The sequence below is a fragment of the Oxyura jamaicensis genome, chromosome Z, assembly GCF_011077185.1.
Source record: "Oxyura jamaicensis isolate SHBP4307 breed ruddy duck chromosome Z, BPBGC_Ojam_1.0, whole genome shotgun sequence".
In the NCBI taxonomy this organism is placed as follows: Eukaryota; Metazoa; Chordata; class Aves; order Anseriformes; family Anatidae; genus Oxyura; species Oxyura jamaicensis.
The window spans coordinates 61,206,414-61,231,051 of NC_048926.1; the positions used below are offsets into that span (position 1 = coordinate 61,206,414).

Below are 24,638 nucleotides of genomic sequence, written 5' to 3' on the forward strand. Positions count from 1 at the left end.
CACCAAGAGCCCCACAGTAGTCAGCACTGCAGAATTATGATCTTCTCAACAGTTGTAAAAGGATTAAAGGAGAAAAAAAATAATCTAACATTACATCAAAATAATAGTGCTTTTTGGTGTTTTTTTTTTTCCTCCCAAGTTAGCCATAAAACACTTCCTCTCAAATTTTCAGTTTTGCAACCACACCAATCTCACAAATTCCAGAAACAGTTTTAACTAAATGTCTGGGGACAACATCTTCTGCTCACACTAACATCACCACATATTAAACAAAATATCTGATCTTTAGATGGGTCTTTGTTTTTGTTTTTGAAAGCTGTCTGTCACTGAATGAGAAGATCTAAAAAAAAAAAAAAGACAAAGGATAGTATTACGGTCCCCATACATACACCACCCAACCCAATGATGGAATTTTCCTACAAAAGGCAAACAGGGAAGACAATCAGTATAAAGAAAACATTCTCAAAGAACATACAAAATGGTATTATTGCCACACTGAAATCCAGAAAGAGTTAATCTGTCAAACTCCAATTGATTATCACATGCATTTTTTAAAAGGGAAAAAAGGAAGACCTATGGAACCATGGGCGAATCAGTCTCACCTCTGCCCAGTAGACTGATGGAGCAGATCCTCTTGGAAGCTATGCTAAGGCACTTGATAAACAGAGAGTTGACTAGTGACAGCCAACATGGATTCACAAAGGGCAAATTGTGCCTGATTAATCTGGTGGCCCTCTACAATAGACTTAAGCACCAATGTATAAGGGAAGAGAAACTATTGCTGTCTACCCTGACTTATGCAGAGTACTTGATACTGTCCCACACAATGTTCTTGTATCTAAAATGGAGAAACATGGATTTGACAGATGGACCACTTGGTGGATATACTGGGACCAGCGCTGTTTATCATCTTTCTTGGTGACAGGGACAGTGGGATTGAGTGCACCCTCATCACATTTCCCAATGACCCCAATGTGTGTGGTGCAGTTGACATGCTGGAGAGAAGGGATGCCATCCAGAAGGACCTGGACAGGCTTGAGAGGTGGGCCTGTGTGAACCTCAAGAATTTTCACAAAGGCCAAGTGCGTCCTGCACCTAGGCTGGGGCAATTCTGAGCACAAAGAAAGGAGCAATGTGCACATGCAGTCCAGAAAGCCAACTATATCCTGGGATGCATCAAAAGAAATAGCTAGGAGGTAGAAGGAGGCGATTCTCCCCCTCTTCTCCACTCTTTTGAGACCCCACCTATGGTGCTGCGTCCAGCTCTGGGGCACCCAACAAAAGAAGGACATGGGCCTTCTGGAGCAGGTCCACAGGAGGGCCTCAAAGATCATCAGAGGGCTGGGTCTTCCTCTCTTATGAAGACAGGCTGAGAGAGTTGGGGTTGTTCAGACTAGGTAAGAAAAGGCTCTGGGGAGATTTTATAATAGCCATCCAATACTTAAAGGGGACCTACAGGAAGGCTGTGGAGGGACTCTTGGTCAGGAAGTGTAGTGACAGGACAAGGGGTAATGGCTTTAAGCTAAAAGTGGGTAAGTTTAGAATAGATATAAGGAAGAAATTATTTACTTAGTGAGTGGTGAGAACAGGTTGCCCAAAGAGGTTGTGGATTCCCCATCCCTGGAAGTGTTTAAGGCCATGCTGGATGGGACTTTAAGCAACCTGGTCTAGTGGAAGGTGTCCCTGCTCATGGCACTGGGGTTGGAACAATATGGTCTCTAAGGTCCCTTCCAACCCAAACCGTGCTATGATTCTATGATCACTATTTATCACTAGCTCTGTGTAATCAATGTGGTGTAAATAGGTGTCACAGTCCACATTTACTAGAGCATCCACTCAGGTCAAAGGAAAGTGAAACACTGCAGCAAAACAGGGAACACTTCATACTAGGTGAGAAACATACTTTAAAATGTTCTAGAAAAAGATTATCATTATAAACATAGTTGTCAGTAATAATTACCATTTCAGAACTGCAATCCATAGCAATGGAACCAGTAAGTTCCATCACTTGGAACTTATTAAAAATATAAAATAAGAGAAAAAATAATAAAAGATGTACAATGGCCAAGGAAGGGGAACGTAGACATACCACTGACAGGAGTAAGTCAAATGTAGTAACTGCTTCACTACATTTTAAAACTCAGAGGAATATCCTGGAAGATATAAAGTTTTCACTTCCCACAGCACACTGCCCTGCTTCAATCTGCCAAAATGGAAGAAGAGGGGAAACTCATGCTCTCATTCTTGGTACTCTGGCAGGAATTAAGTGGACTTCTATCCAGTTTCACTGATGGAGCTTTGAAGGTCAGGATCAAACTAGAAACCCCAAAGGCAGTAAAATCATTCCTCTATCATCTAGAAAAAGGAGAAGCTGGGTCATGTCAGACAACACAACAACCTAAATAATTTGGGTTATGATGAAATATGTTGGAGAGGATGGAACAGAAGCACACTAGTGATCCTGGCTGGAGACAATCCAGAACCAGTCACATGAGCTCAGGCTCAGCACTGGCATAGTCATTTCCCCACCAGCAGCACCTTCCCTACAATCAAGATTTTAAATCTAAGAGTAACAGAGAGATGACTCTGAATTCTTCTTGACTAAGGACAAGTGTAATTGTGCTACCATTACACAGTGCTATTAGTAGCTACCACAGCTACTAACTCCAGTCCAGGAGCTGATATATTCGGTGAGGGGGACGGTTTTCTTGCTTTCAGAAAAATCTCCTCAGGAAGCAGTGACAAAGAGCTGCCTAACAAATAATGATCATCACTCTTACCAATATTGATCCGTGTGTTTCATGAGTGATGGTGGAAATATAGACAGGAAAGACAGACAGACAAGCCAAAACAAAACAAAACAAAAACAACAACAACAAAAAAAACTAAACAAACCTACTGTATTTTCAGGTTGTGGAAAACACCCCTAGAATTTATCATTATAGCAAATAGGACCTTTCCAGCCAGCAGCTTCGAAATAACTATAGAAGATTAAAAACTACCTTTATTCCTAGTGGACCCACAGGAAAAATAGAAAAAGAAAGGGGACTGGCTTTCAGATATAATTTTGATTTGCTGCTCTCAATCCTTCCTTTCAGGTTTACTGAATACCGAACTCTAAAGCAGTTCTAAAAATCAGATATAAATTACATGGCTCAAAATTGCTCAGCCAATGTGACAGAACTGAATTTAAAGCAGTGGTCTCCAATTGCCGAATCTAGTGCCTACAAAGACTCTGTTATTTCAACAGGCTTAAGAACATAAAACTCAAGTAAAACGATTGGGTTTGTTACATATTGCATTTTTTTCTATATCCTATATTCTTCTAGTCTTTTGTATCCTTGCAGCTAGAGCATCTTAAACCCACTCAGCTTACCGCTTCTGCCACTGTACCACCATATTAACTACCCTTTATGTCACACTACCTGCTTGGTTAACTCCAGCTGAAATTGAGAGTAAGTATTCCCTATACATCCTTACCCTGGAGGATACTGCTTCTTTTAAGGTTTGTGGCCTTGAAAGCTTATCCAATTTTTCCCAGCCACTTCAGTTAGAAAAGATATGCCCACCTCCCTTGAGACCTGTCCTTATTTATGTTCTTAAATCAACAGCACTACATCAACTCTGCTGCTACAAGATTAAATATAACCATACAGATCAAGAGCCCTTGCAGGAGCTCAACTGCTAGTTTACTGCAGCTGTAAAGAAGGACTGCATGGCTACAGATTTTCTATAGTTTTCTGCACCCATTATCTAATTCCTAGAATAAAGGCAGCAGCCAACGTGCCTCCCCATTTTGGTATTTCTCAGTTGTCAGAAAAAAAAAAAAAAAAAAAAAAAAAAAACCTTTAGGGCACAAACATAATTTCATGACTTATAAAGGTATTTTGACAAAGCTTTGCCAGGGTTACTCTCACCTTCACTCTGAGCTCCAGCAGGCCCCGATTCTTGCTTTGTGAACAAAAATGCCCTGACTCATTGTCTGAGTGAGGTTTTTCTTCCATTGGAAGAGGAGAAGGAATTAACTGAAAAGAAGTTTAAACAATTAAATAAATTTACCTGTATCGATGTTTATAACCTATGGATCCAAACTTGCTGAATTTTCTTGACAGAGAGCTTGATTCATTCTCTGGCACTCTATGCAGTTCAAAAAATAAAACAACAGAGTGAGTTGTACAGGTAGGCTTCAACACTCCTTCCCAAGAAAAGGAAAGAGAAATACAAACTCTAGATTCCAGAAAAGTAATTTTCTGCTTGTTCCCCATCCCCATGCTTGTTCTCTTCATCCCCACCTCCAGGCAGACCTTTGTGGGGTTGATAGCTCCACAAAACAACTTGTTTATGCCCTCCTCTTTTGATTGTGTATTTATTTATTTCAGAGTCTACTGTAAAGCCTTTTGCTTGATATTTCACAGAAGGCAAAACCATCATGCCACAGTAATGAGACTGTGGCAGGAATTCTCATCTCACTCATTCACAGCATTGCTAAATCCAACACCAAGCATCCCATCAACTGATTCCTAGCCACAGGCCCTTGCACATTTATGCTAATGTTTTTGCAACAGTAGAAGAAAGTGTTTTGAGACCTGTAATACCAGAAACATTTTATACTCTTTGGTATGTCAGCAAAACATTACAGAATTTAAGGGAGTTCTTCTTTGAAAACCCAAAAATTCTGTATACCGTAAAGAATCCTACTCAAAAATCATAGAAAATAGTTGTATGTGAAAACAAAAAGCTGCAAGTCAATGCTGCTACAGAGAATTTAATGCTTAAATATGTACACATGTATATAACAGCTTAAATCCTACTTTATACAGATCTGGATACTTCAGTTAAAACCTACTTTGTGCAACTTGAAATACTGCATCCAAAAAAAAAATCTAAGAAAATAAACCACAGAGTTACCTTAAGATTTCTAAATGTTTGTTTTATATCATCAAAAGAAAACAGAAGGCATCAGCTTTTAAGAACATTCTATAATCAGGATGCAAAATGTTTTGCCAGGCACGAAGCCTGACAGGTTCTTAGTCAATATTCTCTCTCTCCTCTGGGTTGAAAAGCCACAACTACAGCATCACTCACCTGAAAAACGTATGATGTTCTACACAGCATTTCCAGAGATGTTTGCAGGTGATCTTATCACGTGCTTCAAAAAAGAAGGAAGTTTCATTGCACTGAAGACAAAAGGAAACAAATCAATATTGATATGAGGGATTTTGCCAGTGAAACGAGACCACAAGAACTTGCCCTCTCATATAAATGCATGTAAGAAAAGACATAAATATGAATAAAATCAAAAATATAATTGTCTACAATTGTTCATTTAAAATAGTTCTTTTTGGTTTCTCATCGGCTGAAAGTAATTATTTAAGGAATTTATTCCTTAGATATAAAAAACAGAACAGCAAGATGATTATTGAAACACTTCTGTTCCTTGATTCTGGTTCATAGATGTCAACTTTCTTCCTAACAAAAAAGCACAAAGGTCTTTCATATAGTTCACTTCTGATGTTTCCTGACTGCACCTCAAATGAAAAATATAATATTCCTAAAGCTCTGCTTAGCAGAATACACAAGGACAGGAAAAAGCTAGGGAGAGAAACTCATAATTTGTGATAAGTACTATGAAGCAACAACATGGAAGAAATGCACAAGACACGCATGTAGAGAAGAACTGACATAAAACTGGTTATCAAAAAGATGAGACGAAGGAAAGATAAACAAACAAAAATTAGCTAACTTCAACGTGATTCAGAATGCTTGCACAAAGGTCAAATGTTAAAATCTTCAAACCACCTGCAAAGGCAACAGCTATGTGAAAGAAGACCACAAAAAAGGGATATACAAAGCTTAAAATCTATTCACTGGTAGTTTGGCAGTCAGTGCAGTACACATGCGGAAACAATAAACCACAGGGAGAGATGAAAGAGAAGCCATAGATATATGAACTATAAAATGCTTCCAGTAGACAAGAAGCAACAGACACATTACAGTGCTTGTTTCCAACGAGTTAAACATTCAGCAATGTTCACATGAAATACATTTACATGTATCTGTCTCTCAGTAAACTCAAGTGCTCCATTTTATATCTGTTGTTTGCACAACAAATGAGTAGTCCCATTGACCCCAGCGTGAATCCTCAGCATGGTACAGTACTGTCAGTAACAGTAACGCAGCCGAGTCCTAAAAACCAGTCCTAAAATCAGCAGCCAGACTTAAAAAATGGATGCTCTTGCGTCAGATACACTTCTGCAGTGACAGGTAAAGAGCTCTGGTATTGTGAGCTGCAAGCAACCTGCTATTTGTGAACCAACTCAGTATGTTGTGCAGAACTGAAAAGTCCACCTCTACCAAGAATATCTTTGCTGTCAGGCAGCAATCACAAAAACACAAATGACATGCTCAAATAGCCTTTCCTCCACCTTGAAGCAAAAACAGTAAAAAGGACAGAACTTTCCACCTGTTGTTAGAATAACTAAGATTTCATTCCCTGAATAAAGTAGAAACTGGAGACATAAAGTTCATTTCCTTCCATGGATAATTTCAGTTACATTTTTCCACTGCAAGAGTTTAATGGCTGCTGAGAACAGTCCCGTTAAATATCCAAGGAGTGAAAATTACCCTCTAGTTTTCTGTCAGAAACACATTTTCCTCTCCAGAGCACCACAGCGTGAAAGGGCAGTAAAGAAAGACATGCTGTCATCGAGAAAACTAGGACTTATCTCAGATTGCTATGCATAGCATAACATGATTAAGTATTAGATTATTCCCATAAATATAGTCCCACAGTTGCTTGAAATACAATTTCAGGCTTGACAGGGATCTTAGTCTCTCTACAGGATTCGTAAGTGGTTTAACTTGGAGCAAAAATAGGTTTAATTTATAAAATGTAGAACTAGAAACCTGAAAATTTAGCTGTTTAGGGAAAAAAAAAGTAACAGCAGGGCTGGGGGAGGGGGCAGGGGGAGGAAGGGGGGAGAACACTTCCTGAAGAAGATTGCCAAAGAGGAATATCTATTTATGAGAGAATTTTAAAGAGTTACTACACTGCTCATGTCCCTCTGGCAAGTCTGGAGTCTACCCACTGAAAGATCATACTGCTCTTTTATGTTCAGTGACATTGGAAAATAATTTAATGAAGGAATGTCAATGTCAATTATTTTACATACAGCAGAAACACGGTTGAAGATTTAATGATTTAATTTAGACTATAGTTTCTACATCAGACTGTTACCTGGTATGTTTGCATTCAAACCCACACAACTGTAGCCACTTTTAAAGAATAATATCAGATCAGGGCTCTGGTATTGCAAAATCTTATGCAATATGATGATTCATTTTAACTTATGTTTGGAAAGAGCTCTGACTCACATTTAATGTGCAGGATCTTGCTCTTTCTTCATTCACTTCCAAATTCTTCTTTCAGGCGAACAATCTTGTACTGCACTTGAATTTATTTAATTATACAAATCCAGGGGAAGAGAGTTCATGAGTTCAGGAAGGACAGAGACAGAGGTTTTTGTTGTTGTTGTTGTTTTTAAGTGATTTTTTAAACTAAGGTATTTCTGCCATATCTTACTATTAGCCTGAATGCCACTGAAACTGAGGGAAAGATTCCAATCAACAAAGAAAAGGTTCTACTTGTCTATTTTTCCTTCAAAGTTAGAGTTTTAGGATTTTTCCATATGTAAAACAAATGATACATAACAAATCTAAATCAATCAGTGACTAAAAGGGGGAAAGTGCAGCTACATCATCACACGACTGAAAGATCTGACCAGCAAACATCAGCGATTCCATCCTCTGTAGGCATTATTTTCAAGGGGAAGAAAGCTAATCTCAGCTGACAAGTAAAAAACTTGATGATGAACTGTGTGTTGAAACATCTATATCTAGTATGTGGCAATCATGGGCTGAAGAATCTAAGTAAGAAGCAGCCTAGCCCTACAAACACAAATCATCAAAAAGGTAACTTACGGAATTCAGATTTGGGAAACGAAATGGCTGGTAAAAAAATTAAGGGAGGGTCCAAAAAGCTTTCTGATAACACACTCAGGTTATCAGGAATTTGAAGGAAAGGCATGCATCTGAAAACTAAATACTGCTTCATCATGGTTGCTTATAATAACCCAAATAGCACAGTTATTTTTTCCTAAAAGGAAAGAAAGCCTAGAACGTTCACCCCCAAAGTTTTTCTCAGGTTGAACTACCGTAATTTCTTTATAGGTTGTGAGAGCTAGTTTTGTGGGCTTTTTATTTTTCTAATACATGTGAATCAAAAGAAACAAATAACTATTGTACTTTTATTAGGGATTTGCAGGAGATCACAATTCCAAACTCATTCTGCGTTGTCTGGGGCCTCACACACTACTCCCTGCTACTCACCCTGGGGCTTTCAGAGAGCCCCGTGTGTTAATGACAAGGCATCGTAAACCATCACAGCCCACTGCTTCCAGGGCAGCCCTGGCTGTCTGCACACTCTGAAGTCCTCCCCTCTGCATTGCACTCACTTTGGTGCTTGTCTCACCTTTCAGGGAAGCCACTTGTGCTCACCAGACGAGCGCAAAAACACTTAGGTTTGTATGGTGATTTTTGATCACGTCTATGACCTGCTGAAGTGGCTGGCTGCTGAGCTGTTTGATAACCTCCTCCCAGCCCTGAGAATGCAAGACGCTGAAACACAGCAAGGACTGAACACTCCTCTCCTTTCTAATGCTTTAAAAGCTTGTCCTGCCATCTCTAAAGCATCTTTGGAACTTAGGCTGCCATAGCCTCACCAGCATTTTTACCCATGGGAGGAGGGATGAGCAGAACAGCACAGGGGATGCTCATAGCTTGACTACACTACATGCATAAGAAAGCCAGAGCCCTTTACTGCTTTATGCTGCCTCTCCAGTCAGCCAAGAGACTGGCCTGGCAGCGCCTTTGAGACCTCCACGAAGCAGCTGGTAGTTAGTGCAGCACTCCACAACACACCCCTGCTTACTGAAAGCAAGCTGCCAATGCACTGGGAGGGAGACAAGTCAGGGAGCACGCCGCTCTACCAACATTTGATAGGTTGCCACAAGGCAGTCCACAGATCAAAAACTCATTGAAAACCCATGAGGCAGAGCAGGCTTTAGCTGCTGAAGCTTAGGATATATACTGGCCAACAACTGCCCAAGCTCATGAAAAATAAAACAAAAAACACCTCACAACAGGAGACACTAGGAGGTATCTTGTCCCAGTACAGGACATACTGCCAGTGCATATACGTCTGATACAGACGCATTCACACGTAACAGAAATGTTAAAGGTAGCTCTGAAGTTACTGCTCCGAAACATTATTTGTATCACATTTGTGCCAGGTCAGGCACACACCTGGATACTATCAGTTGTTAACTCCAATGGGAAATATTCTGTCTTTATATATATTTACATAGCGCATACCAGTCATAGCTGACATAAAGGACAATGTATTACCAGTTACATAAGGTTGGTCTTTAAGGGAAAACATCAAGAATTAAAGTTAAAAATTATGTGCCAGTTTGTATGAAGCGTATCAAGATCAAAACAAAAGTGTCTATGCCTCATTTTATCACAATTTAAATAAATACTAAGGAGGGACTTAGAAAAAACACACTAACACCTTACTGGCAATGAATTCAGGCTTATCCAGGATTTATTTATTTTTATTGTAGTTCTCCTTCAAAATTGTTAATTACTGAAAATTATACTATCAGGATAAGCCATTCTTACAAATTTTGACTCAAAAATGGTTTAAAAAAAGGAAAAAAAAATCCAATCAACTAAAAAATACCAGCCCCATATTAACATCACTGTACTTGCTCACCTCCACGACCACTTTGGCATCAGTGGGTGCAAATTATACAAAAGTCATTTGTAATTCTTAAGCCATAGCAAAGTTCAGATTTTTATTTTTGTATCTAATGGAAATATATGCTAAACTGGACTTCAGAGCAGGAGGAACATCTCTTCATTCCCTGTTAAATCTTCTCAAGAAACAGTAAGAGGAGTAAATCAAATGGAAGTTCCTGCCTAGAATTTGTAACTCAAGGTGGAATATAGTGTGTGATAGGCAAGAAAGGGTTTAACTGGACTACCTTATTAATGCAATTATTTTTCAGACTTCTAACATTTATGAAAAGCAGATAAGGAAGGAAGGAAGGCAGGATGGAAGGAAAAAGTATATTTCCAGGGTTTTCCAAGACAATTTAAAGGAACACAAAAATCTTGTATTTAGACAAGTTTCAGCCACCAGAATGGGGAATATCACGTGCTTTGGAACTGCCCTGAAATTATTCTAGTATTCATCACTGGTTCATATTGCTCCTGAAAACACTCTTCACCTACTGCACCTTATGAATTCAGCTGAGCCTTTTCATTTGACTAAGAAAGATTACAAAGGAAGACATGTCTTGAAAATGTGTAAATCATTTTTAATTGCACTGTTTGTGGGTTTGTTCTGACTTGAAGTAAAGCAAATTTTAAAATCCCTCAAAACAAAAATTTCAGACTTCCAAAAGACCCTTCTCTTCAAACAAGAAATAATGAAGGCAAGTCTTTTGCACATTCAACACCTTCTGGTTTGGTGAAAGAGAAACATGAAAAGTTGCAAGGACAGAAACTTTGCATAAATTCTGGGAAGGGATGAAATCATTCACTTACATGTTCAGACACAGTGCAACCAAAGTAAAAGGCGCTGTTACAGAAAACAGTACGGGGTTGCAGGGAACACTACAGAAGTACTGGGTACCTACAGGCAAAAAAGCTTCACGTCTCTAACTCCTGCATATTATTACATCAAAGTTCCCAGCCTATAAAATCAAACCATGTTCTTCTCTATTTTGTCATTTCCTTAGCTGAGAGAACCCTGAAAAGAAAGCTGTTTTCCTCACACAGAGGAAGAACAGAGAATGAGCTGCATTCCCTTCCAACCACTCGTCTCTGCGCAGCACATCCTTTGGGATCAGGCCCTGTTTTGTTGCAGCAGGGGCCTTCCACAGCCACCCGTATTGCTGGATTATTTCTAGCAAGGTTGCTCAACAGACATCTGTGCTACCAGGAGTTGTGAACAGGTATCAGATTTATGTCTTGATTTTCTTAAGGGAACCTGCAAGAAAATACCCTTTCATCACCTTCAAAAATTCTGTGCAATTGTTTGCTGTGTTCAGGGAACTCTCCTGTGCCACCCACACCGGAGAAAAGGTTCCTCGTTTCACGCTGTTATTTCGGGGGTTCACGGAAGGCCCACATGGTTCTGTCTCAGAATTCAAAGCACATGTCCAGTCAGGGGACAATGAAATATTGAATCAATGATTAACACTACTGAAAAAGAGTTTCTTTCACCTGGACCAGGTCTCAACATCTCACATGTCAGGATAAGTCACTGACAGGCAAATACTACGGGCAGTATTATGTTTACGAAGGAGAACAGCAAGAGCCTGAGGGAGAAAAAATATAATACAGGCAAAGCAGTGAAAGATAAAATATCAGTAGCCATGCTTGCACGCAATAGCAACAGCTATGCAGGAAAAAAAAAAAAAAAAAAGTTAAATACACAGGAAATCAGGAAATGTCCTTATAGAAGATATCTGCAAAATTACAAGAGCCTACCTTACAAGATGGGAAAGGTGAAGCACCTTATTTTATTATAAGAGAGTAAGTAGAAATATCTCATGCTCATTAAATCATCGAGTTTATGAAAAGCAAAACAAAGTAAGCACAGTAAACTCACCAGCAGCAGCCATAAATAATTTATTTTGACACGTTCCCCCCACAGATATATTTCTGAGACAGCCCACGGACATGGAGCTGTACATTTAGGCTGACATTTCTAAACCTGTCAAGGAGATCAGGATATCCACTTCCACTCATTTAATGGGAAGTACTCACTCCAAGTCTTCTGGTAGGTTTGAAAAAACACTCAGACAAATTTATTTGAAAGAATATCAAAGACGTTCCCATAAGAAATCCCATTCAGGGGAAGAACAACACTTCACAGGCACTAAAAGCATGAAATGCTTCCTCTTGATGAATACATGCATGTATCCCTGAAAGGTGCCTGTCAAGGTAAAAGTAGCTAGTGTGTGGAAACAAGGGACAATCCATCCTTCACAGAGTTTTCACCAGGATCCGGAAAATGCAATTCACAGAAAGCACTCTGAAATAATAATATGCTGTTCTTACTGCATGATGTTAACTCCTTTGCTATATGCCATAAAGATCCAACTAAAACACGGGAAAGTCTCCATTATTTCACCTCTCCCTAAGTATTTTCTGGCATACTTTCCAACTAGTTTCAGTAGACGGCATGCCTCCACCTATTTCCTATGGAGAGTGTTCCTCATAATGCCATTGCCTCTGAAGCTTTTCACTGATGTTTGAATTGTTTTTCTCTTTATGTAATTGTGCTCCTTGTCCCATACCTGTTAATAACTCATCCCTCCAACCATTTCTCCCTTCATATTTTCTTAGACTCATATCCATTTTCAGTCTGTACTTGAAAAAAAAATATGAAAATTATGTACTTAAAATTTCAAAACACATCCTTCTAAGTCCACTGTGTTTACTTCACCCAACAGTAAATGGAAAAAAAAAAAAAAAAAAAAAAGTTATATTTCTAAGACTGGAGACAAGAGTAGAAATCTTCCTTTTGACTACTTCTGGTGCCCTTTACCTCCTTCAAAGTCTGGCAATATCTTCCTAGTAAATGAATTGCCTGGAAATGAGTTACACATTCCAGACTAGGTACTTCACCACAGTAACAAGTGAAGTATTAATGCCCTGTGCTGTACAATGATATCCCAGGATGCAGAACAAAGAAAAATGGCATATTTACACTCCTATCATATAATACAAACTCAAGTCCCATGGGGAAGAATAAAGCGATAGCATTTATTTCAAAACATGAAGGAATAAAAGGCACTTGTGAATAAAGTTTCAGGGAGTATTGGAACTTGTAGTCGTGTAAGTAATCTGATCTTTTTTTTTCCTCCTCTGGGTGCAGAACACCAAAAATTGCTACAATTGGCTTTAATCCAGAGATTAAGAATACTGTTTACTTGTTCTAATCAATAATTTATTTTTAAGTACCACGACCAGAATGTTTACCAAAAGGGAGAGAAGGTTATTTCTGGGCCATTTTGGCATTTCTTTTACTAGCTAGGGTATGAAGCACTTGAGAAACACTTCAGATGAGTGTTAGCTGCAATGTAGATTATAATGATGGGCCACACCCATGTACTTGCTGTGCTCTTAAACAGTTTCCTAAAAGTACCTGTCGAGACTTGAAATTACCAAGTGCTGTCAAAGTGTTTGTCTTAAAATCACAACAGCAAGTACTCACGAGCCATCGACATCTACAAACTAAACTTAAGCACATTTCCCAAAGGTCCCATTTTTTTGTTGTTCAGCATGTTAAAACTTTGCAATTCTACATGATAAAAAAAAAAAAAAAAAAAAAGTATTTATATGTGCCATCAAACAGGAAGTACAGCATCACTACAGAGCAATCCACACAAAGTCAAACTAGGACCTGTTTGCACATGAACAGGCATTCACCCTGCAAGTGAAACACTGAGAAAAGTTTTCCCAACCTTCCCCCAGCCTTCAGACATCTCTCTGATTTCAACAAATGCATCATCAGAAATAGACTACTCATGGATCACCAAAACAAGCCACTTATGAGTAACAAAAGCAAAACTTGCCAGTACATTTGCACAAGCACAAAAAATGTTATCCATAACAGAACCAGCACAACCAGTCATCCGTATGCTCACATTTCCCAGCATGTACTGAAGGCATCAAATGCCCTCACAGAAAATCATGGATGAGACTAACAACCACTACAAAGATGAATGAACATGCATAGACAATAAGTAGAATACTATACTTCTTACACAACTACTCTGTCTATAAACTTTCAGTCCTGATTTTCCAAGGAAGCCTACAAAGTATTTTCCAATAAAAATAAAAATTAGCAGATTAAACTTATAACTCAACCAGATACCAAAAATCACAGATTGACTGCAATTATTTGCTTTATTTCACTTTATAAATTTCGGTACATCCTGAACACTTTCTCCTCGTCAGCCCCATGCTGCATAAACGATAAATATCCTCCTTTTCCTCTGAATCAATCTAAAAACATCTTCTCTTGCTATCATTCAACTATCCTTGCTTCACTGGAACTAGCAATTTTTTTCTCTCAAATGATATAACAGCACAATCACTATAAACTCTAAGAAATGTGTTTCAAGCTACATTATGTAGCTGCTTCTGTCCTCTAGCTGCAAAATTACTTTTGCCTTAAAGCTTCCTGCATTTTTGTTGCTCCGGGTTTCAATCGATTATACCTTTACCCATAGATTCCGCCTTGTTTAAAAGCATGACATAACACCATAAACAAGGCATTACAGAAGTAGTCTACTCTAATTTACAGAGCACATTAAAGAATCATAAAGGTTTATAATAAAATTCCTACTTCAGAAAATTCTCTCTCCTTGCCCACAACACATGGACAGAAATACCTTCTTCCTGCTCTTTAACAAAAATGAAAGCACCATCAGGAACATATCACACTTAAGGATAATTTTCTGGCAGTAATTATCAATACAATTAATTTGACTTAGATTTTTTCTTGCAGTAATTCCATAAAATTAAACACTGATGGATACAAAAAAATAGTGATTAGTTAGATTTGAAATCACTTTTAATTTTTTTTCCTTACAGGCTTAAGTAAAAACTTACATCTTTTCCCAGGACTCTGAGTTCAAACTGTGTTTCCTTGAAATGAACTTTTGTAATTCTAGGCCTGTAATAGCGGGAAAAAAAAGACAGACAGAATTTAGTGAGACTGATTTCATAAATAATAAAACATGAAGCTGCATATATTTACGTAAAAGACAAAAAAAGATTCACAGGTCAGATTATTTCTTCAGGTATGTACCAAATACCAATAGAAAATTAGCAGTACTTAAAGATTTCAGCATGAGTATTGTAAATGTGAAATTATTTTTTCAATACTTGCATTATAAAAGAATTTTTAAAATGTAAAATACATACAAGGATTAGGAATTCCAACCATATATTTTTTAATAATACAATTATACTTTCAAACATATAACACAAATCATACATCTCTGTACAGTATCATTGTACAGATATAGCATAGACTGCAGTTAAACGAACGGGCTGCCCAGGGAAGTGGTGGAGTCACCATCCCTGGAAGTCTTTAAAAGACATTTAGATGTAGAGCTTAGGGATATGGTTTAGTGGGGACTGTTAGTGTTAGGTCAGAGGTTGGACTTGATGATCTTGAGGTCTCTTCCAACCTAGAAAATTCTGTGATTCTGTGATTCTGTAAACTATACCTACCAGAAATATTTTCCTACTTGCTTTTTATTCTTGTAGACAACGACTCCTATGGGCGTTAATCCTAAAAAATATTCAGATTTGTTTTCACCCTGCAAAATAAAAACATATGCCACTCTGTTATTAGCATTTGCACTTGGTATTAGTGTAGCTGTGAGGTCTGGTGGAGGATGTCGGCATGGTGACTGGCTTGAACACGCTGGTTTATGCTCCCTGCAAACAGGAAAGTAGGACTTCATCTACCAAGAGTAACTCCTGTACGAAAACTTCTATGCACAGATGCAAAGAGGCAAGAAAGAGCAGTGGTGAGGGACTGTCACTTTCCACATCTTATGGAGAAACGCCAACAGCAAACAGGTAACTGCCATGTTGAGCTTCACACTGAGGCCCGTACTGCAGGGTGTTAGGGCAGGTCTTTATCCCATGGTGCAAAAGGGAGGCAGGAACAGGACCAGCAAGAAAGTCTTTCCTAGAACCTAACTACTACATTTTAACCCTTCTGCCTTCACGAGTATTCATCACTACCATGGCAATACCTTATGACACAGAAGGTGTCATGACTGAAAAACTTTTGCACGAGTTTGCAAGAAAGTCATCTCCAAAAACTAGCCCACCTGCACTAAAACCTGCAGAGCACAAACCACAAAAAATACCAGCTGTGAGACTGAGTGACTATAGAAAGTGCCCTCCTGTATGTGAGAAAGCTCAAGCACACCTCCACGAGCTCTGCTTCTGATCCTCAGTGAACTAACTACAAAGGGCATGTTTGCTTTTAATGTGACCAACCAAGCAGAAGACCCTGCTCAGTTTATGCGCACTGCTCCTCTCTAGAATGGGGGGCTTTTGTTGCTACTGTAATACAAATAGAAAGAAATACTCATGGGTCAGCCTTGGGCATGAACAATGCACACCTCGTTACCCAAGCAGGAATCCCTTTGCACAGCATAAGCAAACTAAGGTATAAAAAAAATCTAGACTCTGCTAATTTAACAAGGTTTTGTTGTGTCATGTCAAAGCCTGTTCCAGTATTTCCCCAGCTTCCTATGGGTGGGAGGGGCACAAAGCACTGGATATGAATATGATCAAGCCACAGGGTGCATTAAAAATACTTAATATTGTGGGCTACACAATTTTCAGCAGGAAATACATACTTAATCTTCTGGTATTATCTTGATTTCTTTATTTTCTTTCAAGTAATTTTACAGCATTCTGACATCTGACTCAGTGACTGTCTACTTTACAACTCCTCATTTGAAGTTCTGATTTTCTTTTATTCAAAAAAACCTGCCACAAGCACAATTATTCAAACAAGATAGGATGATGTTTCCACCAGGAGCACATAGCCTCCAGGTGATGACTTGGATCCAATCCCAACACACATGTTGTTTTACAAAAGAAGCAGAGGCATTTGCTGAGGCAATATAGACAACCTGCAGTGCTGCATGATAAAGCAGAGGAAAAGCTGGAAACATGCTCCATGTCTTTAGCAACACCTTCAGAATCAACATCAAAACAGGCCAGACATGCTGCTGCTGCTGCTACCCCACATTATTTTTATATAGTTTTGAAAAGTTATCAGCATTCACTTATTGTCACTGTCATTTACACAATAACAGTGTGAAAATTTTTGTGTCAAAGACAAAAGTTATAACCCTCTCTCATCTCTTCTGACACTTGCACTGATTACTTATTATTTATATGAATTGTTTTTTTCCCAGAGTAGAGACAATTGTCTTTTGTAGGTGTAACACAAGCACAACCTTTCATCTGAAAACCATTAAGCTCCTGCACATATGAATGCCCTAATCCATTCAGTCTGTAAATAAATCTTCCTTTGCTTTCCTTAATAAAGTACACTATTTTCTTTCAAGTTATTCTGTGGTGACTAAACTGTATAAACACTCTCCCCCACAATAGTACATGAGATTTTTTGCTTTGCTATCAAGTTTAAAATAGTTAAACAATACTTACATAAACAGGATGGAGGTCCACTCCATACATTTCCAGGGATTTGGCTACCCCTAAGTAGTTTGCTTCTGCCTCAGCGGGAACTTGACCCCTGTGAAGAAAAATCTGCATGAGAACATTGCAATTCCAGTCAACATATTAAAATAAGTCATTAATAAATTCAGATTGCTGGATGGGTATGCAACCCTTCCTACTGCTCATTGGTACTGTCACTCTGCTTATGTACTGCAAGCTCTAAGGAAGACTGGACAGTAGGCACAAACTTTTACTAAATTCTTTGCTATAAGATCCTATGACAGGTGCATGCTATCAAATACACAATACATATGTACTGCAGTGGCTATTCTGTTCCCTGCTGTCACAAACACACTTCAAACATTCTGTTCTTGGGTTTCGATATGCAAAATAACTCTTTCAAATAACTACATGGTTATTAATAAAGCAGGAGTGGAGTGACTGACTGGGGGACTATTTCCCCTCAGCTGTGCCAAAGCTACAAAGGATTTCTGAAAGCAGGGTTCCTGACTTCAGATAAAATATTATTTTCTTTGTAAAATCTTGTCTACAGGAAGTCACACCAACTGGTAATACCCAAGCCTGCTACTGTGAAAACAAAGTTTGGAGCCTGTCACAAGAGATTAGCAGTTTCAAAGATCCAGATCGCCTTCCCATCTGCAAATATCAATTCATCATTCAAAAACTAATGTCAGCTGAATGCTGGTAAGAAACAATAGGGGAAATCTGGTGGAAGAAAAAAAAAAAAAGAGAGACTAAAGAGACTGGGCTATTAGGAACATATTTGACACCACTAAAGAAGGATTTATTTTCAAAAAGAACAATACTAAATACATTCAAAGTCTCCAAAAGTAAGCATATCCTCAGAATTTAATTTGTTCTTCCCTTAATAACTCCCATTGACACAAAAGCAAGGCCCCTCTATTGCAAGCCTTCTATTACTGAAGCTGCATTTTCATCCTCACTCCTTTTTAATCTTTCTGTGAAAGCTACTGGATGGTTATTGAGTAAGTACAGTGTGTCCTGTGCATACATCAGTGTCAACTCAAAAAAGAAGCACCTCCTGCTTAACCCCATGATTGCTCTCTTAGGGAAACATTTCACTGTATTTGCTATGTTTGGAATTCAGGATGTGAAGCAGAGCTCAAAGTTCTGTTACAAGACCTGGAAAAATCCAGCCATATACACATCCTCATCTCGTGTCCCCATTCTCTTCAGCCTACCAGGTACTTTTCAGGTTTTCCCAACTTTGTTTTATACCTGACAAGATTAAAATAAATAAATAAATAAATAAAACTAAACATAACAATGTAGAAGACATGAAATGGCAGTGCTAGCATGAGTATAATAGTATAGGTACTTAGAAAAGTATTCTTTTTTGTCTGGGAAACAGACTGCTTCACCTCATCTCACCTACACAGCAGCACTGGTACTGGTTCAAATGTTAGTCCTCATTTCCAAGGACCCCTGGAAACAGGGAAAAAGCAGCCTGTTTCCTGATTTGGTCGCAATAGAGTTAATTTTCTTCATAATACCTCACAGCATGCTGTGTTGTAGATTTCTGATTAAAATAGTGGTGATAACACATGGATGTCTTAGTTGTTGCAGAGCAGTGCTCACACAGAGCCCAGGACTTTTCAGCTTCTGGTGCTGCCCTGCCAGTGAGGAGCCTAGGGGTGCACCAGGAGCTGGGTGGGGACACAGAGCCAGGACAGCTGGCTCATGCTGACCAGAGGGATGTCCTGTATCATGTGGCATCATGCACAGCCATAAACCTGAGGCGAGTTGGCTGGGGGGCAGCTGTTGCTCAAGGACCAACTGGACATCAGCCAGCTGGTGGAGAACAATTGCATTGTGCATCACTTTTGTTGTGGCCTTTTATTTTTTATTTTATTTTTCTCCTTTCTCATTAAACTGTCTTTGTCTCAACCTGTGAGTTTTCTAACTTTTGTTCTTCTGATTCACTTCCCCCATCTGGGAAGGTGGGGAGGGGAGCAGGGCAGAGGGAGCAATGAGAGAGAGGCTGTGTGGTGCTTAGCTGCCTGCCAGGGTTAATCCACAATAACGTGAAGCTTGCAACAGAAATCCCATCCTTCAGGAGATGGACTTCCCACTAGACCTATGGTTCATCTCTGTATTCAGAATACACAGAACACTTGCTATTCTGCATGTTGGCATTGTCAAATCTGTCATTTTTTTATCCACTTCTACTATAACAATTTACTCCATAGCTTGATTTTTTAAATCTTTTTGGTAGCTCTCTCAGAAATGGAAGCAAAATGTTCACTGAAGCACTATTATTTTATTGAGTTCCCAGGCAGGCTATCAGTACTGAGCAATGTGAACTACCCCACTGATGAACTGGTGCTAGAGTCCAACAGCAATTTAAGCATCTTTTTAGCGTTTACTTACTGATAACACTTCGAAAATGTAGTTGAAAACACTTAGAAAATGTTTGATGTAGTTATCCCACTAGTCTCACCTGTCTTTGAAAAGCTCAAATGTTAAATAAGTGTGCACGCATCTAATTATTTTCAAAATTATACATAATTTACAAGGAAGTGTATTTGCAAAGATATTAAAGGAAGTGAAGATACGTGTTAGAGCTTCAAAAAAAAAAAAAAAAGGAAAGAAAAAGATGAGCACGTCCTCCCAAATGCAGATGGAGAAGACACAGTGTGGAGGGGAGAAGAGAAGGTCAGGGACTGAAACTGTTCCCACCATTACAAAGCCTGTTTTTTTGTTTTGTTTTGTTTTTTTAATCACCTATGAAAAACAATCCCTCCCCAGCACCACACATCTTCCCAATATACCCCAAAACTAAAACACATATCCCTCCTCCAGCACCATACGAGTCTGCTTCCTCATGCACAAGCCCTTAAGCCACTGCTCGCTCATCCCAACATGCATGACATTAGCTCACCTCACCCTGCTATTTGACCTTGGGATTGTCATGTTGGCTTACATACGGAACAACAATCACAGTAAACAGGTTGCAAAGACTTGATGAAGAACTTGTTCCAGAAACTTTACCCTTAATGAATTCCTGAATATCTAGGGTGCTACATAAAAATTGAGGGAGAATCTGCAACAAAATCTCTGGGCATAACCAACAGGAGCAAGGTACATGCAGTGCCACAGCTGTCTTGAAAAACGTTTCCATGATGGGCTCAAGATAAAGAAGCTCCTTCTAGATCTCTGCATCATCAGTCCATCCCTAAAATGTCTCTGGTAGACAAGACAACTGGGGGTATGTTCTCAGCCCAGTCCAGCTTCGAAATTCATAACAAAATCATAGAATCATAAGGGTTGGAAAAGACCTCCAAGATCATCTGGTCCAATGTATCAGAGAGGTCAATGAAAAACCATACAAAGCACTACTTTTAAAGCAGGTCTCATTCTACAACCATAGTTTCCCTGGCTTCTGAATTTCCTTTTCAAGGGTACAAACTTTTGAGGCGAATGGGTTTTAATCTGATTTATTACATTAATGACTACAGAAACTTAAGAAAGAGGAATGAAGTGGCCTGATACATAGGAATTTATCCCAACTTTTAGTTCTCAAACACAACCTCTGTGATGTTGAACCAAACAAACTCTGTGCCTCAGTTTCCATCTTCTAGAACATAAAACAAAACAAAACAAACAAAAAAGAACAGTATTTTTTACTTCACAAAAGACCTATAGTAAGGTTCTCTGTAACGCATTGGTTAATATAGAGAAGACAGGCAACCATACATAAATAATTACTGAACAAGAGACTCTGTTCCTTTAAAAAGAAAACGCAAGTCAATGTGGCGACTGGCACAGACTCCAATTACAACAGAATTTTTCAAAGAGAACAGCTGCGTCTCTGCATTAATAGCTATTATCATTAAACAAGGCACAAATAACACTAGCATGTAGAACTACAGGCAAGGAATTAATTAACCTTTATCCAGATTGTGGCTTTATTATAGCAAGAGAATCAAGAAATCTAGATCTACATACAAGATGGCTAGTTCTGATTATCTCTACATGATTTTGACACAGGGTATGATGAACATATTCATAAAATGTTTCTTACTGCTGTCATGCTAATAAATGGTTATATCACAATTGCACCTAACTTGGACTTGTTAGAACAAGCTTCTTTACACTTACCAGGAACATGAAGTTGGAGATAGGCAAATAAATGTTTATTTTGGCTTTATGTACAGTTGAACTTCTTTCATATGTTTTATTTTCAAAACCAGTTTTACATTTTGCATCTTTGAAGGCATTGTGGTCTAATATTGGCAAGTTGGGAAGCCAAATCTCCCTGATTTATAGGGCTTTCATGCAGTGACTGTTGGTTGTGCCTCTTACTCAGACACCAAGAGGACTTCTGCCTAAAACTAATCTCACTGAAAGTATTCCATATGTAGAATGCTATTTCTGAAAAAAAGCAAGTGGGACAGAAAGTGGCTCTGAACTACTGTTTTTTTTTTTGTTTGTTTGTTGTTTTTTGTTTGTTTGTTTTCCTAAATATTTTTTGTATGTCTAGAGACAGTGTAGAGTTAAACCTTCTCTTTAGAAGAGTGTTTTCAGACCTGCTATATGTGTATATAGCATTTAAGCTATATTTGTACAGGATAACTTTCTGGCACTGCTTTCCACGAATTCTTTACTGGAAATTACACTCTTTTCTAAAACTTCCATACAAGACTGCTATATTTTCCCTGTCTATGGTGGCAGCTGTTGTTTCTCTCCCAAGCACCTGCAGAATTAATAGGGCCAAAGGATGCCAGTTCTTATCTTGCTCTCCTTATCTGTTTGGCAATGCAGTGCAACTCCTAGTTGTCCTTCTTGTAGTTTGGCTTCATACTACAAGTAATCAAGAGATATTTTATGCACAAATTGCAGTCTGACAGATAATCACTGACAGCCAAAGCAGCAACTTGGGGCCCACCACCAGGCAGAGATTACCCAGTATGTCAAAGATCTTGTATGTTTCATGTCCATATTTCAATCTGGTATGTTCTACATCCAAGGTGATTATTGTTCCAGTACATGGAAGATGGAGAACTGAAGCTTTTCAGTCTCACAGAATTAATCTCTTTTCCAACTTTTACCAAGGTTAAATTGGGATTGCATGAATCTCTCAGGTCTGCTGATATATCTATTTCAGATCTCTTCGGTTCTCCTTTGTCCTGTCTCCAGTAACCATAACATTCTCCTCCTACAATCTCTTCAACAGTTGCTGTTGCCAAATACCATACGTCTAACTTATTTTTGCTCTCTCAGCTCCTTCTCATCCGAAAGAAATGTTTTCAGGTACATTTTTGATGTCTGAAAACTTCTGTAATGCCTGGTTCAGTTTAAATCAAAATTCTTCTGAGGCCCACCAGACATCCTCTGTTAATCTACATTAAGGTTTTGTGTAAAGTTTTCGAATTTGTTTGCTTTTTGTCTCCAGACGAGCACTACAAATTCCCTGAGTTATTCAGTGCTGCCTGATGACTGTTTCTAGGTGCTGCTTTTTTTCCTATGAATCATGCATTCTTCCTTACTGTAGAATCTATTACACTGGCCACTGCCAATACCTTTTACATAAGTTATGTTGGTTAATAAAATGAAAGGACTTGTAAAACAAAACTGACTCTTTAATTCATGCAGATGTTGCAACTGACTTTATCACTTAAACCGTGGGCATACAAACTGCTTTCCTGGTACCTCCTGCAATGTGATCTGCTGCTACAAAGATTCATGCAGGTTGCTACAAGCACTCCTTCATTACCCCAGCTAAGGTAAAGATCTGGCAAGAAAATAGAGGCTTCATTGTACTAAAGTTCTGCACATTATTACATTAAACATGTTTTTGTCCTAACAGTTCATTATTTGAATACACAGGGCAGCACTAAGAAAAGAAATATGATTATTCCCATTTTACAGACAGCAGACTGAGGCATGTGCATGGTAAGCAACTTGTCCAAAATTATGCAGGAAACCTGACCTGGAACAAGGAACTGAACTCAAAGATGTCAAAAGATTTTGATTTCATTCTCTTGCACTACAAACTAAGAGGAAATGGGAGTGCTATTTAAACTGCTCGTTCATAAATATCAACACCAAGGCCTGATAAATATCCTATTTCCAATTATCTTCTTATTTGGTTTCTAAAATAACAACTCCAACTATAGAAAATGTTTTCTGTTCCTGAGTGACACAACTGGATGCTCTGTGCTCTTTTCTTGAGCCGCAGACATCCACTCTGCACAACAAGGTGCTCCCTTTTCCTACCTATCAAGCATCTCTGAACCTGATTTTACCTGCAAAGCTCCCAACAGTATTGAATTCTTACATCAGAGTTTTGTGAATCCGTTCTATGGCATCTTCCAACTCTTCTTTCTGGTCTGGAACAAAGCGGTACTCTGAGACATAACCCGCAGTGTGCTTATAAGGATCGTAGTCTCCCAGCTCAGCTGCAGTAAAAAAAAAAAAAAGAGAGAGAAAAAAGGTTACACGCTTTCAATGTTTTATGTTAACCAAAAAATGCGTTATCTAATACACCTTTTTGTGCTAATCCACTTCTTTCCAAGTGACTGTAAATTGACTGTGCAATCAGTTAAAAATTCAAAAGTCTATCTTTCCTTAGAAAAAAAGTAGAAAATAACCTTTGGTTTATATATAGAACTGTACATAATAACCCATATGAAAGCAAGCCAGCATGTCTTCAATCATTTTTAAAGAGAAATGAAGGTTCAAAGAGCTAGAAGTTTTGACAGGAAATCTAGGAAACCTACCACTTCTACAGGACTAAATCTGATCTCATCAAGCCAGCAAAGCTGAACTTTGATGCCGTATGTTATTTGGCAGCATATGTAAAACAGGTGGAGAAGCAAAGCTTACTTTTTTGGAATATCTATGCCCTCACGGTATGCTGTAACACTAAAGGCAGAACTGATCCATACTGCTGCTACGACTTTCAGTGGAAATGTCAGCATGGGGATGGGTATGGAGACAAATATCCCAAAGTGCCTGGAAGTAGGCTCTTCTACAGGTAAGCATCATTTCTTGTAAGGAAGTACAAGACTTCAGTCTTCAATAAAATACCAACATATTCTCTGAACATGAAATTCATTTTTAAAATCAAAACAATTTTCTAATTTAAGTTTTCTAAAGGAAAAAAATTCAATGAGTAGGCAACATAATTTTCTTTGAAACAACTTTGAATTCACATACATTGCTCAAATTAATTTACACATTGCTGTACAATTATTAAATACACATGTACTTTTTTCAGAACTCTCTTCTAT

General features: G+C 38.5%; 1 protein-coding gene across 1 annotated transcript in view; it reads right to left on the reverse strand.

The window, feature by feature from the left end:
• The window catches only part of EPB41L4A (erythrocyte membrane protein band 4.1 like 4A), a 133,924-nt gene that overhangs the window by 40,895 nt on the left and 68,391 nt on the right, over positions 1 to 24,638 (reverse strand). The window contains exons 6-11 of the mRNA XM_035310042.1: positions 23,684 to 23,804; positions 17,350 to 17,437; positions 15,382 to 15,470; positions 14,755 to 14,818; positions 5,086 to 5,177; positions 4,060 to 4,137 (exon numbers count right to left, since the gene is read on the reverse strand). Of these exons, the coding sequence (XP_035165933.1) occupies positions 4,060 to 4,137; positions 5,086 to 5,177; positions 14,755 to 14,818; positions 15,382 to 15,470; positions 17,350 to 17,437; positions 23,684 to 23,804 (532 nt within the window). The remainder of the gene's footprint in view (positions 1 to 4,059; positions 4,138 to 5,085; positions 5,178 to 14,754; positions 14,819 to 15,381; positions 15,471 to 17,349; positions 17,438 to 23,683; positions 23,805 to 24,638) is intronic.